Genomic DNA, 18,105 nt, shown 5'->3' with positions numbered 1-18,105 from the left:
ACATATTACCTATGAGGAGAACCTCTCTAGTAGGAATGTTAACCTGAACAATTGCTTATGACTACTTGCCTTTTAAATATGCTCAAAGCATTATCCAAATCACTGTTTCTCAAATTGCATAGGCACTGATAATTTTAGAAACTGGCTACAATTGATTCCTTCCCTCCACTTCGAGGCATTCTGACCCAGGAGCTTGCGTCTCTTAACTGGCTCCTTGGGTGGATCTGACACAGCTCCGGGAACCACCTTTATCACATCCAGCTCCAGAGCTGGTTAAGGAGTGCAACTTGGAGGAAAAATGGACTCTAAAGGTTCATGTCCATTATTAAACTCAGAACTTACAACACTCTTGCTAGCTCATAAATTCCTTGAGCCTTTTTCAGATGAATAAGGATAGGCCCCACTTCTTTGAAAAGGAAGTGGTGTGGAATTAATTGAAAGTAATACCTCTAAGAATAGCAATAAAATCATAGCGATTCTTGAAACCGTTTTATTACTACCTCTTTTATGTCTGTGAGATATAAGACCACATATAATTTCTGCTGAAAAAGTACATGGTGTGTTTCCATATGTCCTCTGTGTTAACTATCAAAGTGAATTGAGATAGTTCTAAACAGACTTATTTAATAATGAGAGAAGACAAAATGGGCAAAGAGATCTTGGTTGGACATCTGCTTTGCTAAGGGTTTCTTTTGATGATATGAGTCATTAATTAAAATTAAAGACAAAATAAATGGAATTTAAAAAATGAAACCACTTAAAAATATAAACTAATTGCTGTAGAATCAGAATGGACTCATAATTGACCCTCTTTTCAGAGGCTGTAAATCACGTGAGAGGAGACTGCCTATCTTCTGTGAAGTAGCTGGTGGATTCAAATTGTCAAACTTGGGTTGGCATCACAACTTCTCACCCACTAGGCCACCAGAGTAAAAGTTATAAAAGCTGGAAGGTATGTGAGGCAAAACTATTCAGAGGAGGAATACTCAAATATATTTCACTAAAATGAACTATAGAAAAGTGCTAAGACTGCACCCCTTCAAAAGGAGAAAATTTGCAAGATCTTTAGTTCTGGTTTACATAACTTTCACTCCATTAAAAAAAAAACCCTTGAAAACAAACCAGTAAAGAACTTAAAGTAATTGTGTTAGGTTTTAAGAGCTTAGCATCTTTCATCTCACTGTATAAACTCATGATTTCTTTATTCAAGGAGATAATAAAGTGTTGAATAATCACTTTCCACTGTCAGATCTTTAGCAGACAAAATGTATTCCCTGTGGTGCAGAAGTCATACCCATAGTTTTTTAAAACCAAACAATATATCATGACAGAATTTTCTTAGAATTTGAAATCTAGGCAATAGTTATGTACAAACCATTGCTATATATAGATGCTATACATATCTGGAAACAAACTAAGGATAGTGAAGTACTTTCCATGAAACTCAAATTAAGGGGAGGATTTTCAAATGTTCTAAGGGAAAGGTTGAGCTTTGTTACAAGTTTAAATTACATATATCATTTCTCTGTTGCTATCTTTCAATGATCACAGAAATGTTTTTTTTTCTCTGATTAGGAACATGATGTCAGAAAATAAGAAACATTTTCTTGGAATTCTTAGATTTTTATGCAGTTTATCAAAGTGCTCTTTTCAAATAAAATGATGTTACAAAGTCCCACTACCCTACCAAAATTTGCTCAGTATTTTTATTGTGTGTGGAAATAGCTAAGTGTCTTAAGCTATAGTGCAGTTTATGTGACCTAATCAATCCTTTTTAACAACAGTGACCTTCTTTCCTCTTCTAAAAACTGCAAAAGAGAAAGCCATTTTGTGTGCACATGTGTGTTCATCCTAAAGTTTCTGATTATGTCTGTCATTTCATTCTGACTGACAAATTATTCTAAAGTGAATTATTCTAATATGGCTTGGGTAACTCTTTAAGAGAAATGTGTACAGGCAACTTGATACCTTTAAGGAAAAACATGTGCTTAAAAGAAAAGAAAATTGACATGTCAGTAACTAAACCAATTAGAAAGACAATGAAAGAGAGATTGTTGTAGTTAGGTACCATCAGGTCAACTAAGACTCATCTGCTTCCTAAACAAAATGTTGTCTGGAAACTCCATGAACTTTGATAAATGTTGATAGTTATGAAAGGTTTCAGGCCTTTTGTTCATAGGGTCACTATGAGCTGTGCTCGACTCTACGGCGATCAACAACAACAATAACAACAGGAGCAATAGATCTAAAGCTTGTCCTATCCTGTGCCATTCTCATGACTCTGTGCCATTCTCATGACTCCAGCATGCCTGAGCTCATTGTTACAGTCTATGATCTTCAGTAAGTGCTTCCAGTGCCCGCTTAAGAAGCACATACATTAAGATTGGAGTGATACAGAGAAGATTAGCATGTACCCTGTGCAAGGATCACACAGAAATTCCTGTAGCGTTCCATTTTTTAAAAAAGTGCTTTATGTCTTCTCACTTTCTACAAGCAATAATATTGTGTCTTCTGCATAATGCAAGTTGTTGGCAAGCCTTTCTTCAATCCTTATGCTACATTCTTATTCACAGAGTCCAGCTTCTCAAGTTACTTGCTCAACATTGAGGTTGAATAGGTATGGAGAAAAAGATAGAGAGCCCTGATGCACATCTGTCTTGTTTGTTTTTTGGTTTTTTTTTAAAAAAGAGAAAAATTTGTATATAGAATTAGCCAGCTGGCCTCAGTGGAGATGATCCCAACTTTGTTGACAACATCCAAAGCATCACAGTCAGGAGCATGTAGACATAGGCCTTCTTCTCTCCATCAGGCCTAATCGAAGTGTTGACTGGCAGGCGGCAGAGCTGCTCTCCCTCCCTTTCTCTGAATAGCCACAGTAATGATCAAAGCAGCAGCTGCAACTCTGTTTATCTCCATTAGGGCTGCAAAACTCCTCCTCCTCCTTTTCCCAGGAATAACGATCCGCCACTCCCAACCTGCTCTCTTATCTGGTACCAAGCAGCTGTCCAATATCTAACTCCTCAATTTCCTTGTAAAACAATACAAAACTCCAGTTTAAGTAAGGGCTGGTTTCTGCTTTAGAGCCTGCCTGGAATTTTCTCCTCAATAAACCGTCTTTCTTGGCCTGAACTGGGTTCTGTCCTTCTTCAGTGACTTTTCATTGACCGTAGCCATATCAATGTCATAGAGCTTCTTTACAGCTTGTTTGGCTTGATCCTTGTTAACCTTGACATTTACAATGAACACAAGTGTGTGTTGTTATCATCTATCTTTTCATGGCTGACTCAATGGTCAGGGAAAGCTTGATGATGGCATAGTGGTCAATCTTGTTTTTCCTTGGGGGGCTCTTCTGGGGGTATATGGGCTACCTTCAGAGTCTCAGTGTCTTAGGCCGCTGGAAAGTGGGTGACATGTGGATCTTCTTTTTTGCTGTGGATGCCCTCCAGGACTCCCCTCCTGGCCTTTAATGCCTTTGCTTTGGCTTCAGTTTCGGGAAGGACAGGGCCTTCCTTCTTCATTTTCGGTGCCATCTCCATAGAAAGGACCTATTTTAATTTTCAATCATTCAGTCTTCACTTGCTCTGTTCAAACAACATCTTGTTGGTCTAGGCATAGATTTCTTATGAGCTCATTTAAGTATCCGAGATGCCCATTTCCTCAATGTTAGCCATAATTTGTAACGATCCATGCAGTTAGATGTCTTTGCATAGTCAACAATACACAGGTAAATATCCTTCTGATATTCTCTACTTTTAGCTAAGATTCATTTAACATTAGCAATGATATCGCTCATTCTCCATTCTCTTCTAAATCCAGCTTGAATTTCTGGTGGTTCCTTGTCAATGTACTGTTTTAGAAAATTTTAAGTAATCTTCCTCCAGCAATATTTTTCTTGTATATGATTGTTGTTGTTGTTGTTATGTGCCGTCGAATTGTTTGCGACTCATAGTGAACCTATGTACAACAGCCCTAAACCCTGCTCTATCTTGTGCCACCGCATTGCCTCTGACACACCCATCCCGATTACCCCAGTCACTGAATCAATCCACCTCATAGAGGGTCTTTCCCTCCTGCGCTGTCCCCCTACCCTACCAAGCATGATGTCCCTCTCCAAGGACCTGTCTCTCCATACAACATGTCCAAAGTATGTCAGACGAAGCCCCAGAATCCTTGCCTCCAAGGAGCAGCCTGGTTTAACCCTCTGTAGGTTGAATCTGTTTGTTTTCTTGGCAGTCCATGGAACATTCAATACTCTTCTCCAGCACCACAGCTCAAAGGCGTCAATTCTCCTTCTATCCTCCCTAGTCATTGTCCAACTCTCTGATGCATAACAAGTGATTGCAAAGACCATGGCCTGTATCAGGCACACCTGAGTCTCCAGAGAGACACCGTTGCTCTTGAGTGCTTTAGAGAGGTCCCTAACAGCAGACTTTCCCATCACAATACGTTTTTTTATTTCCTGGCTGCTGGTGCCAAGTGTTGACCGTGGAGCCAAGAAAACTGAAGCTTTGAACAATCTCAATCTCTTCGCCATCCATCCTGATGCTACCGATTGGTCCAGTGGTGAGAATTTTTGTCTTCTTGACATTGAGCCTCAGTCCATACTGAAGGCTGCAGTTCTTGACAGTGAGCCTCAGTCCATATTGAAGGCTGCAGTCCTTGACCCTCTGCAGTAAGTGCATGAGGTCCTCCTCAGTTTCAGCGAGCAGGGTTGTGTCATCTGCATAACGCAGATTGTTAATACATCTTCCACCAATCCTGATGCCACAATTCTCCTCATAGAGCCCAGCCTCTTGGATAATCTGCTCTGCATACCGGTTGAGAAGGCATGGAGATAGGACACGATAATGTTTGTTCATTTCTACACTCTGTTCAATCAACTGTACTTGGAATGAGAACAAATATTAGTCTCTTCCAGTCAGTTGGCCAGGTAGCTGTCTTCCAAACTTCTTAACATTGTAAGGAATAGTTCAGATCTGGTAAGCATGTCCAGGGCTGCATGTGTTTGTTGAAATACCTCAGTTGATATTCTGTCCATTCCTGAGGCCTTATATTTTCCAATATCTTCAGTGCAGTTTGAATTTCCTTTGTTAATATTGGTTCTTGACTATCTCCTACTCCTTGAGAAGGTTCAATATCCATAAATTCTTCTTTATTTAGTACAGTGACAATCTCTATCTATTATCTATCTATCTATCATCTATCTATCTATCTATCTATCTATCTATCATTATCATCTATCTCTATCTATTCCTTCCATCTTCTCTTAATTCTTCCTGCATCATTCAATGTTTTGTTCATAGAACCCTTCAGTATTGCAACTCGACGAATTTGTTCTTCAGTTCCTTCACTTTGAGAAATGTTGAGTCTGTTCTTCTTTCGGTTTTCTAATTCCAATTCTATGCACATTTTATGATAACATGTTGTTTTCTCGAGCTGCCCTTTGAACTCTGTTCAACTCTCTACCTCAGCATTTATTCCACTTGTTTTGCCTTTTTTACATTCTAGTATAAGTTTCAGAGTTTTTTCTGACATCCGTTTTGGTGTTTCATTTCTTTCCTGTCTGTCTTTCCTGACCTCTTACTTTCTTCATGAATGATGCCCTGCACGTCATCAGGTCTGGTCTTTGTTCATTAGTGTTGAATGCATCAAGTCTATTTTTTAAACATTCAGGTGGGGTGGTCTCAAGGTCATATTTTGGTTCATGTAGACTTGTTCTCATTTTGTTCAACTTCAATTAGAACTTCACTGTGATCAGGCCCACAACTAGCACCTGGCTCATTTTGACTGCTGATACTGAGCTGCTTTATTGACTCTTTTCACAGATGTAGTCAACTTGATTCCTGTTTAAGGATTCATCAGGTAAGGTCTACAAATTGCTTTTGTTTCTGTATCCCAGGCCCAGGATACTCTCAGAAACTAAGTAGTTTAGTAGTTTTGTGTGGGTTGTTTTTTTTGGTTTTTTGTTTGTTTGTTTGTTTGTTTGTTTTTTGATAAAGGAAATAGCCCATTTGGGAGAAGTTGGATAACCCTCAGCTGAACTGAGCTGAATAAGCCTCTAAATGAAGACCTGTTAAAAACTTCTAAAAGTGCACCATTGTTAATCAGGGGACTTTTAAATTCCTGGCAAGGGTATCCTTTGTAGTAATCCCAAATTCACAGAGGTCTTTTGCTTTTTTCGTTGAGTAATAAAATTGTCAGGAAAAATAAAAAAATAGTAATGAGACAAACTCAGTTTTAGAAGTTTAAAATACAACCTTCTTTTCCCAAATAAGTTTATTTTAGAAAGACCTTTCACAGGATCTTTAATGTCCATCAGAGATTCATATTTGGAAACTAGTAACAAGTAGCTTTTGTACGAGGTGGCCTGAACTGAGAACGAAAGTATTTTTGTCAACCCTGTTAAATTCTTCAAAAATTAAAATGGGACATCTGTGTAAAACGAAATCCCGTCTGTTGGCTGCCAAAACTGTCTTCATCCTCCACAATGTGACACCATTGCCCTTTTCTCAGGTGTTATTTAGTTCCAGCATACTTTAAAAGCTCATAGGAATAAATGATGATAGTCCCCGAAGAGGATTAATAAAATATTCTAGAAAATGTTACTGTTGTCTGTCATGTTTACTCATAACCCTAATCATACGTAGGCAACGAAAGACTCAGCCTGTAGCCCCGCGTGACCTGGAGATCTCCAGGGATCTTTCCTCAGGGCAACTGAGGGCTTATTGGGCAATCCACATTTTTCCAGGGAAGCTCACATGAAGTATTCAGTGCAACTTGCCAAACTCTGTCTTTATTTACAAATCTATTTCCGAGTAGCATCAGACAGGATATTCTATACCTGGAAACCTTCCCTAAGTCTGCTTAATGAACATAATGGGCAATTTTTTTCATTTTTAGATTCTACTCTTATTATTATTCTTAATTAACTACATTTGTATTAACTAATTTCAACTATTTGAGTTTTCATTTTGCAGTTGTGACCTGATGTGTCTTATGTAGTTAATCAGCAAAACTTATCACTGATTTAAGAGCCTTAATAGATACACTCAGACGTGACTGTTGTAAAAAGAAACGGTTACAACACTGTTGTTTGCTTTTAAGTCAATTCTGACTCATTAGCAAGCCTCTGATATAAAGTGGAGCTGCCTCATACAGTTTCCTAGACTGTAAATCTTTATCAAAAAAACCCCAAAAAACAAAACTAATGGGAAATATCCCTGGGACCTGAAAAGATGTGGTAATGGTGAGTATAGTTTTATGTAAATTGATTTTATAAATCATAATGAGTGTGAGTTATTCTATAAAACGCAATGTGAATGAAGGAAAGTGTGAAACACAAGGAAGAATTTTGAATGCAAACTAATATAAAAGAAACATTTTTTTAAAATGCTTTCTTTTAAGTCCAGAATAAGAGTAAAGTAGTGGTGGTGGTGGGACTATATACCTTTTTTCCCAAAGAAAAAAGCTAACTTGTGGGGAGGGAGGGGAAGGAGAGACAGGGAGGAAAATGTGTAACAGAAAAGAAAAAAAAGTATACCTTTTCTCAAAAAAAATGCTTTCTTTTCTTTGAACTGCACAAACTGATTTATTTACAATTCATTATCTCTTACAGTAAAGCAGGAGGCATCTCTTTTTTAAGCAGAGCCTTAAGACAAAAATTTTCTAAACCATTATTACACACATGAAAGAAATATTGTTTTGCTACAATGGAAAGCTGATATATTCATAACCATTTCTCACAAATAAGAGAGAGTTCAGCTAAAGAGGAAAAACCCTAAGACCACAAAATGAATAGCACTGGCCAATGGAAAGCACATTCATGTCACAACCTATGTAATCTAGCTTTTTTTCCTAAGAAACTCCTCATATTTTGTGAAAAAAAAAACCAAAACAAAACCAAACAACAACTCGAATGTAGTTTATGACTATAATGCTGAAAATGTGTGTCCATATTTCTAAGAAAAGCTATAATTATTTAATTTTTGGAAGTAGTTTCAGAAGGAAAAATGAACTGCCTCTGATGATGTAATTTTCAAAATCCCTGGTGGTTTTTCCTTATTATGTTATTATTTAGAAAGATATTAAAATTATGAATATTATCACTAGTATAAAAGTGAAGCATGTTCACGGAATTGTATTTGGAAAACTTGGAAAAAACAGATTGTTGTTGATGATTGTGTGCTGTCAAGTTGCTTGTGGCCCATAGCGACCCTATATGTACAACAGCTCTGAACTCTGCTCTATTCTGTGCCAGTCTTATTATCTCTGACACACCTATTCCCACTACTCCAGTCACTGAATCAATCTATCTTATTGAGGGTCTTCATCTCCTGTGCTGTCCCTCCACCCTCTGAACCACGATGCCCCTCTCCAAGGACTGTTCCCTCCTTGCAACATATCCAAAGTATGTCAGAATAAGCTTCAGAATCCTTGCCTCAAAGGAGTAGCTTGGTTTCACTCTCTCTAGGACAAACCTGATTGTTCTCTTAGCAGTTCATAGTATATTCAATACTCTTCTCCAACACCACAATTCAAAGGCATCAGTTCTTGTTCTATCCTCCCTAGTCATTGTCCAGTTCTCTGATGCATAGCAAGGAATTGCAAAGACCATGGCCTGTATCTGGCGCACCTTAGCCTCCAGACTGATATCACTGCTCTTCAGTACTTTGGAGAGGTGTCTGATAGCAGAGTTTCCCAATATAACACATCTTTTACTTTATTTTTCTTAGAGTTTGAAATCTAGGCAATAGTTTCGTACAAATAGTTGTTATATATAGATATACATATTGGAAACAAATTAAAGACAGTCAAATATTTGCCATGAAATTTAAATTAAGGGTAACATCTTCAAATGTTCTAAGTTAACAAATCTTTTGATTTCCTGGCTGCTGGTACCAAGATTGTTGATTATGGAGTGAAGCAACTTAAAGCTGTTAACAATCTCTATCTCTTCTTCACCATCTGTCACAACAATGTCAATCAGCCCAGTTGTGAGAATCTTCATTTTCTTATGCCAGAGATGAAAAGGTGAGGAAAAATGGGGTTGCTTTCATTGTTAAAAAAGTCATTTCTAGATCCTTCTTGAAATACAATGTTGTTAGGGACAGGACAATCTCCATAAGCATAAGAAGTCCAGTGAATATCACTATCATTCACAAAGCAGATTACTCTTCTTAATTTTTTCACTATTAAAAAGAGTACTTTACCCTTCATCACGAAAGGAAAACATCCTAATTATAATTGAATAAATTTGAAAATGCTTCCAGGAAAATCAATGCATGATCAAATTAGCACTTAGTGTTATTAATTGAGAGGATAGAGAATATATACGGCTTTCTGTGGTATTTTTTTTGGAAATAAAACATATAACAAACATTTTCATGTGCCACTTGATATTTTAAAAGTATAATTTTTATTGCCTCCTTACTTACTTGGAAGTGTCATTGCTTATGTTGTCATTTATTGGTTTTAGCTTTATATTACTATTAACATTTAAATTTGATGTTTATATTTTCCCCCTTTAAATGTAACCAAGATTTGCAAGCCTCTGTGCTCAAAGAAGAGTGAGATGACAAAAAAAAAAAAATAACCCCAAGTTCTTTATTGTTTGATACATTTTCAGACAGCCTGGGCTCCAAGCCTGGTAAATGTTGTCATTTGGTTCATCCTGCCTTACCTGATAATTTTTAAGATTTGAGGAGAGAAAGGAAGGTCCAGTTTCAGTTATTTCAGTGGGACATCCAAGCAAACTTTCTTTTTTTTAAAAAAATTATTTTTTGTGCGTGTACTACAAATTGGATCTGACTGGCACAGGAGGAGATTGCCCCTCCTTCTCCAGCAGAATATCTGGTGGATTAGAACGGCATACCTCTGGGATTGCAGTGCAGTTTCTTGCCACTAGGCCACCAGAGAGCCCTCCCAGCAAACTTTCTAATACAAGATTATTGCTTAAGGATATATACTCATAGAATCTTCCAGATCCTAGTAACTGTTTGCTCTTATGGTCTCCTAATTTAAGAACTGGTGAGACTAGAAGCCATCTGTGTTTGACAAATAATACACCAACTTATTAAATGTTTTCAATTTGTCAAAATCAACGTATTTACTACCAAATTGTCTCCCATCTAACTTTCAAAGCAAAGATTCTTTCATTGTCATGTGTTACAAGCATTGTACTGTTTAGCACATAGTTGTAATTATATACTGGCAAGCTGGGACTGACTCATAGCTCATCCTCCAACAGGTTTTCAGAGGCTGTAAATTGCACAGGGGGACACTGCCCATCTTTCTCCTTCAGAAGTGATGGGTTTGAATTGCCTGCCAGTGGGTTACCAGTACAACTCCATGTCAAGTAGACCACTTATTGTTGTTGTGTGCCATAAGATTGGAACAGACTCATAGCTGAGTTTTTATGGATTTTCATAGGCAGTAAATCACACTGGAGGAGATTGAAATTCTTTCTCTGGCACAGCAACAAATGGATCTGAACTGCATGCCTTTGGGTTGGCAGTGCAACTTCTTATCATTAGTCTACCAGAACTCCCTCCTTAACACATGTTGTTGTTGCTATGTATCAGCAAGTTGCCTGCAACTCATAGTAACTTTATGCATAGTAGTTCTAAAACTTGTCCTATCCTGAGCCTTTCTCACTCTGCCCATTAAACACACAGAATCCTTATTAACAGTTACTTTGTCAATCCATCTTATCTAGGGTCTTCTTCTCATGTGCTGTAACTCCATCCTTCCAAGCATGGTGTCCTTCTCCAATGACTAGTCCTTCCTGGCAACATGACAAAAGTATGTCAGAAGGAACTTCCAAACTCTTGCTTTCGAGGAGCAACTTGGTTTTACCTTCTCCAGGACAAATTTGTTTGTTTTCTTTGCAGTCTATGGAATTGTGCAGGACTCTTCTAAAGAACCACAACTCAAAGGCATTGATTCTTTTTCTGCCATATTTAGTCATTGTCCAGCTCTCTAATGCGTAGCAAGTGATTGTGAAGATCAGGGCCTGGATCAGGCACATCTTAGTCTCTAGACTGACATTGTTGCTCTTCAGCACTCTGGAGAGGTCCTTGACAGCAGATTTTTCCAGTACAATTTGTTTTTTTGATTTCCTGACTGCTGGTGCCAAGAATGTTGATTGTGGAACTGAGCAAGCTGAAATTGTTAACAATCTTAATCTTTTCTCCTTCAATCACAGTGCTGCCAATTGGCCTAATGGTAAGAATCTTTGTCTTCTTGATGCTGAGCTTCAATCCATATTGAAGACTGCAGTCCTTGACCTTCTGCAGTAAATGCTTCAGGTCCTTCTCAGTTTGGGCAAGCAATGTTGTATCATCAGAATAACACAGGTAATTGAAGCATCTTCTTCCAATCCTGATGCCACACTCCTCCTCATAAAGTCTAGCTGCTAAAATGATCTGTTCTGCATATACATTGAAAATATATGAAGACAGGATGTATGCCTGATTCACTCTTTTCCTGATTTTGAACAATGCAGTGTTTTCTTGTTCTGTTCTGATTACTTATTCCTGGTCCAAATAGAGCTTTCTCACGAGCACAACCAGGAGTTCTCATTCTTCTTAATATTAGCTACAATTTGTTGTGATCCACACAGTCAAACACCTTTGCATACATAGTCAATGAAACATGGTCAATTGAGGTAGACATAGGGATAGACACTCCTCTGGTACTCTTTGCTTTCAACTAAGATCCATCTGACATTGCATATATAATGTTCCTACTGCCAAAGCCTCTTCTAAACACAGCTTGCACTTCTGGAAGTTCTTTGTTGATGTACTGTTCCAGTGTTTTTTAAATAATCTTCAGCAGGGTTTTGCTTGTGTATAAAATTTGTGATATTTGAGAATTTCTATACTCTGATCATCTTTTTTTAGAAATAGGAATAAATATGGATTTCTTCCAGTCACTTGGCCAAGTAGTTGTCTGCTAGACTTCTTGGCACAACCTGGTGAGCACATCCAGGGAAGCATCTGTTTGTTGAAATATGTCAACTGGTATTCCATCAATTCCTGGGGCTTTATTTTTGCCAAGTTCTTCAAAGTAGCCTGAACTTCCTCCTTCATCACCATTTCCTATTTCTTTCCTTTAAAAAAATTCTTAAAATGGAGCACTTAATGAATTTGTGTGTCGTCTTTGCTTAGGGGCCATGCTAATCTTCTATTGTATCATTTTAATTTTGGTATATGTGCTGCTGAAGTGAGCACCACCATTGCTTCTTGATCATAAGTTGTGTCATGAAATTCTTCTGTGTCAGCCAATTCCTTATGTATCAGTGACTCTGTGTATTCTTTGCATCTTTTTTTTTAATGCCTCCTCAATACATAGTAGATCCTTAATAAATATTTGTTGAAAAAATAAACTTACTGTTAGCTCTGGTGGCCTAGTGGCAAGAAGCTGCACTGCTATCCAGAATGCATTCAGTTCAAATCCACTACCTGCTCCATGAGAGAAGGATGGGCAATCTCCTCCTGTGTGGTTAACTGCTTCTGAAAACCCTCCAGAGGGCAACTCAATGGTACTCAACAACAACATAACTTTCTACCCACTAGGGCACCAGGGCTCCCTCAACAAGCATTTTGAACACCTGTACTTCCCTCTTATTCTCTTATTGAACTTGAGTTGAACAAACTTTCAGTTGATACTCAGAAGCTGTAAATCACACAGGAGACATAGCTCACTTTTCTCCCATAAAGCAGCTAGTAGATTTGAACTGCTGGCCTTTGGGTTGACAGTTCAATTCCATACCCACTAGGCCACCAGAGCATGATGTCTTAGAATTAGAGTGCTGGGAAACCGTACTGAAAATCCCGTGAACTGCCACAAGCACATCCCATGAACTATCAAAAGCACAAACATGTCTTATCATGGAGAAAATGCCATCCGAGTGCTCCTCAGATGCAAGAATAGTAAAATCTAGTCAAACATCATTTGGCTATGTCGTCAAAAGGGGCCAGTTCTTGGGAAAAGATATCATGCTGAGGTAGGTGGAGGGTCAGCAAAAAACAAGAGGACACTGAATGATAATGATTGACACAATGACTGCAATAATGAACTTGATCATGGTGAATATTGTGAGGATGGCACAGGATAGAGCAAAGTCTCTGTCTGTGGTTTATATGCTTGCTGTGAGTCATAGCAGACTCAGTGGCACATAGCAACACTAATAGAGTTCAATATTAACAAAATGGTAATTCACAGGAATACTATTTGATTTCCAAAGCTTTTACTCTTAGAGGGATGTACGGAATCATATAGTAATATGAATATCAACTTTCCACTGGTAGAATACATAATAGGTAAATATTGTGGAGTTTAGGCAACTGAAAGTATTATTAGCAATTTCTCTACTCCAAATACAATGGAGTAAAATATAATAGATGAGTACCCAAAGATTTGGGGCAGACATCTTTTAAATCTGAGTGAAAATCAGAGAATAATTTAATTTGTGACAAACTTCAAGTTTGGAGTTTCCACTCTGGGAATTTTACTATTGTGGGTGTTACATAATAATTTTTAGAATATACATACTTCTCTCACACTCTGTACACAGAGTTTAAGTACTTTTTTACCTCTTAAGTGGCAATACCACAGATTCCAATGGGCATAGTTTAAAGTTGATATCTTAGTTTTTCTCCCCTAGGTATTGTGAGGGGTTTTTTTTGTTTATTTTTTGTTTTTAAAGTTATTACATTCTACCTGCTACTTGCAATTAGGGACTACAAGGGGACATTGTAGTAAATATCTTGCTCCAAGACATTGCCCATCATACAAGGCCCTCCCCATAATCCTACCTTACTGTTTAAGATCTGTGACACCCTCTCCTGCAGGGTCTGGCCAGCCTTGGGTCTTACAAGGATGTAAATGGTTTTCAGATTTGGGCTGGTGCGTAACAGCTTCTCCATCAACACTTTGCCCATGAAGCCTGTGGCCCCCGTGATGAGAATGGACTTGCCACTATAGAAAGCTGAAATCATAGACATGCTTCCTTCCTTTATCTTCTTTAGCGCTCAGAAAGAGTTTTCCTAGAAATAAAGAAAAATAACCAACAATTTCATTCTTAGTAGCTCTGAAAGGCAAAGACATTGAAAATGTTTCTGGTGCTTCCAGGAGTTCTGAGGGTAGAAGATTGGTTGGTTGAATGAGTGCACCCTTTTTGAAGACACGTTTTATTTCAATCAATATTTATTAAACTTACTTTAAATGCCCAAGCCTATGCTAGGAATTGTGAGGAAAAGTAAAAGAAATTACCTATTGTTTAATGAAAGAAGTAGACACATATAGATCATTAAATTTAATATGGAGAGTCCAAAACCAAAGGGATACAGAGGATTTGCAGGATCTGAGAATTTGGGGCGTGCTCTTGGGGGTGATGACCTATGAGCTGAAGCAGGAAGGCAGCGAGAAAGGTTAGATTAGGGCATTGAGACAGGGCAAAGAGTATGAGCACCGACTAGAAGTGTGACACAGCACTGCTCTGTATGGAAGAAAGAAAAGAAATTCAGTGTCATGAGAATGTAAATGATAAGGCTAGGTAGGCGTGTTCTCACAACCTGGGAGACCAAAATGTAGAATGGTCTTCAATCTTTTAAAACATTTCTGATGTAATTATTATTTCTTTTGCAATTTTTCTTTAGATAAAACATCTGAGCAAATAATTTCTAGTTTCACTTGAACCAACTGTCCTTGGTCTTCACAATCATTAAGTAAATAAGCTATTCTCCCTTCCTTGAGCTTGAAATGGGTTGATGTCTTCCCTTTGTTCATATGCTATTCGTGGGGTTGAAACACTACAGTAGTTAAGGGCAAAGCAGACAGAACAAATGAGACTATGAACCACTGGCTTTTCTACAAGCTTTGGGCACAATCGTTGGTTTAGGTTGCCCAATTAACATACCTGTTTCATAGGGAAAGTGAAACTTTGACAGTGAGAAACTGGATGTAGCCTAAAAATCCTAATGAAAAGTATCACGTGCTCTGGAAATGCAACATGAAGTATTTTTGTTTTTAAGCTTAAGTCAAATGCTGGTGACTGTAAACAACAGGAGAATTCTTGAACTAGTCCTGCACTTCAGCATTTTCCTTTCTGTCCACTGTTGACTGCAGCAAGTCCCGAGCTGCAAGTTAAGACAGGAATTAAGGAAAAAGAGAAAACAAAACAAACCCATAATCCAAACAAAACAAAACAACCTCCAGAGAGCTGGGCTTGATAGTAGAGCTTATAAAGAAGAGGGGGAAATAAATGAAAGAGTGAAATTCATGCTTCCTCAACTTTAGTCAAAACAGCCCTACCACTAACTCCTTACGAAGTAATAACTTTCCACAGCCATTACATGTACTTTAAGAATACTGAAGCTATGTTCTCAGAAATGAATTTTTGCCTTTAACTGTTCATTGATTCAAGTATTTGCTTTTGTGGTGAGTTGCTATCTGGTCAACCCCTGACTCATGGTAACTCCAAGCACACGCAGAGCTATCAAACCTTTGTGAATGGTTTTGCAGAGCTTCACTGGCTGTTATTGTTACTCAAGCAGTTGACCTAATTACTCTTAGAAGCTCTGCTGAACCTGAAACCAGTTCAGCATCATAGCAACTCCCAAGCCGGCAGATGTGTGGTGGCAGCTCCTGCAGTGCATAGGCCAGGAGATGAACCTGGTCTCCACATGGAGAACTTTGTCACTGAATCACCATTGTCTCTAGTCATGAGGAAATATTTTTTTTAGCACCTGCCATACCCAATCTATGCTAAGCATTGAAAGGATACAGATGAAAAAGAAGATAAAGTTCTTGCTCTCACACTAGCCAGGGGAGGCTGGTGATATGGGCAAGAAAATACATAAGAGAACTGCAGACTGCTACAAATGCTATGAAGTAAATAAATTCACACCAAATCTTCAATGCAATTTATTGGGTTTCAAATCATATTAGCAATGTTTGCTAAGTTACTGTTTAAACTCCTTTAAACTTTTATTGAAAGTTTATTGAAAAGTTTTATTTTGAAGAACACATTATGATCATGTGCAGAACAATAAATAATGACATGAATTTTTGTGTGTGTGATGTTATTGCATACATAATACTATTTGCTCATATTAAGACTCACCCAATAACATTTCCAAGAATTTAGCACTTGGAAGATTTTTGGCTTGCATGCCTTGAAGGTCAGAAAAATGATGTCATCAAGTTTGGCAAGCAGTCAATGTTCATGTTCTAAGCCAAACTAACTGAAATAAAATCTTAGTTCCAGCACTTATTAGCTATGTAAACTTGGGCCTATCATTCATATCTCTATGATTCAGCTCCCTCATCAGAAAAATGGGGCTAACAAAAGTACCCACATTACAATTCTGTGATAAAGATGAGAAGAGTCAACACATAAAGCTTTTGGAAAAAAAGATAAGCTATTATTATTGTTTCTCATGCTATACTTTTCATCTTAACATTTTATTTTCCCATTTATTTTAAATTTTCTATCTTAGATTTTTGATTAAGCTTTATTTTTCTCTGTGTGTGTCTTAGAAAGAATTTAAAAAAAGCACCTCAAAACCAACTGAGTCATTTCCATCAGAATTACTTGCTATGCATCAGAGAACTGGACAATGACTAAGAATGAAAGAAGAATGGAACATAACAATCACAACAGTATTGGAGTATATGCAACTCTAGAAGGACAAATATGTGCAGAACAGCTAACTGGGTCATGGTTTCCTTTTCATAGATTCTCATACTACCAAGATAGATTGTGGATCCGAGCAAACTGTAAATTGTTAATAACCTCAATCTCTTCTCCATCTAATATAGTGCTGCCAACCAGCAGTCAGGAAATCAAAAGACAAATTGCATTGGGGAAATCTGCTATCATGGACCTCTATGGAGTTCTGAAGAGCAACAATGTCAATTTAAATACAAAGGTGAACCTAATCAAGGCCATGGTATTCTCAATTACTTGTTATGCTTCAGAGAGTTGGACAATGACTACGGATGACAGAAGAAGAATAGATGCCTTCGAGTGATGGTTCTAGAGAAGAGTCTCAAACATACCATTGACTGCCAAGAAAACAAATCAGTCTGTTTTGTAGAGGATGAATCCAAGTCTCTCCTTGGAGGCTAGTATTTTGAAGCTCTGCTTCACTTACTTTGGACACATGGCCAGGAGAGATCAGTCCTTGGAGAAAGACATCATGCTTAGAAGGGTGGATGGATAGTGCAGGAGAGGGAGACCCTGGATAAGATGGATTGATACAGTAACTGGTGTGATGAGGGTTGCTGTGTCGGAATTAGTGAGATTGGTTCAGGACAGGGAAGGGTTCAGAGCTGCTATACACAGGGTAGCTGTAATTGTTAATAACCTCAATCTCTTGTCTATCTAATAAATATACATCTCAGGCAACTCAATGGCACATAAAAGCAATAACATACTATGACAGATTTGGATGCAGGAGTGACATCCACTTCCTAAATAATATGCTCTAGAAACTCTATGAACTTTGATAAATGTCGATAGTTGTAGAGGGGCTTCAGGCCTTTTATTCATAGGGTCACTATGAATCATGCTTGAAGGCAATCATCAACAATAGCAACAACAACCAATAGAGCAAAAAATTACTTCCTATCTCTCATGCTGACGTAAAATGTTGTGAGACAAGTCACTTGAACAATGTATGGAATAATAAGTCTCCAAATAATTTTATATAAGGAAAGATACTTGATGCTTGAATAATAAATAAAGGACAGAAGAAAGGACCTTTGAGAGTCAGTTGATGTCAATTATTATTAAATACCTATTCTGTTATAGGCACAGTCTAAACACTGAAAATAGCAGTGAGCAGCTCAAACTTTGTCATTTATGTAGACTTTAGATTCTTTATTTTTATTTGTAAATAGATTGCCAGTTTTATAATCATGAGTATAGTTTTTACTTTCCTTTTAGTTGTAAAATGAGATTGTTAAGAATATTGAATCATGATAGTTGTGTAAAATTGTATGTGCTTGCTGGGATTTCAGCATATAGGAGACCTTAAATATCTTTTGAAAATTTCTTCTGGAAAAGAAAACATTAGGATTTAAATATCCAAGGGAGAA

General features: G+C 37.6%; 1 protein-coding gene across 1 annotated transcript in view; it reads right to left on the bottom strand.

The window, feature by feature from the left end:
• Nucleotides 1-14,006, bottom strand: part of FAR2 (fatty acyl CoA reductase 2) — a 63,372-nt gene extending 49,366 nt beyond the window's left edge. Inside the window, exon 1 of the mRNA XM_006895071.1 lies at nucleotides 13,818-14,006. Within this exon, the coding sequence (XP_006895133.1) occupies nucleotides 13,818-14,006 (189 nt within the window). The remainder of the gene's footprint in view (nucleotides 1-13,817) is intronic.
• Nucleotides 14,007-18,105: the final 4,099 nt, after the last annotated feature.

The sequence above is a fragment of the Elephantulus edwardii genome, unplaced genomic scaffold (assembly GCF_000299155.1).
Source record: "Elephantulus edwardii isolate Elephantulus edwardi_28Jun2011 unplaced genomic scaffold, EleEdw1.0 scaffold00157, whole genome shotgun sequence".
Taxonomy (NCBI): Eukaryota; Metazoa; Chordata; class Mammalia; order Macroscelidea; family Macroscelididae; genus Elephantulus; species Elephantulus edwardii.
The sequence above is the reverse complement of the archived record's forward strand: the minus strand, read 5'-3'. Positions and strand labels throughout refer to the sequence as shown.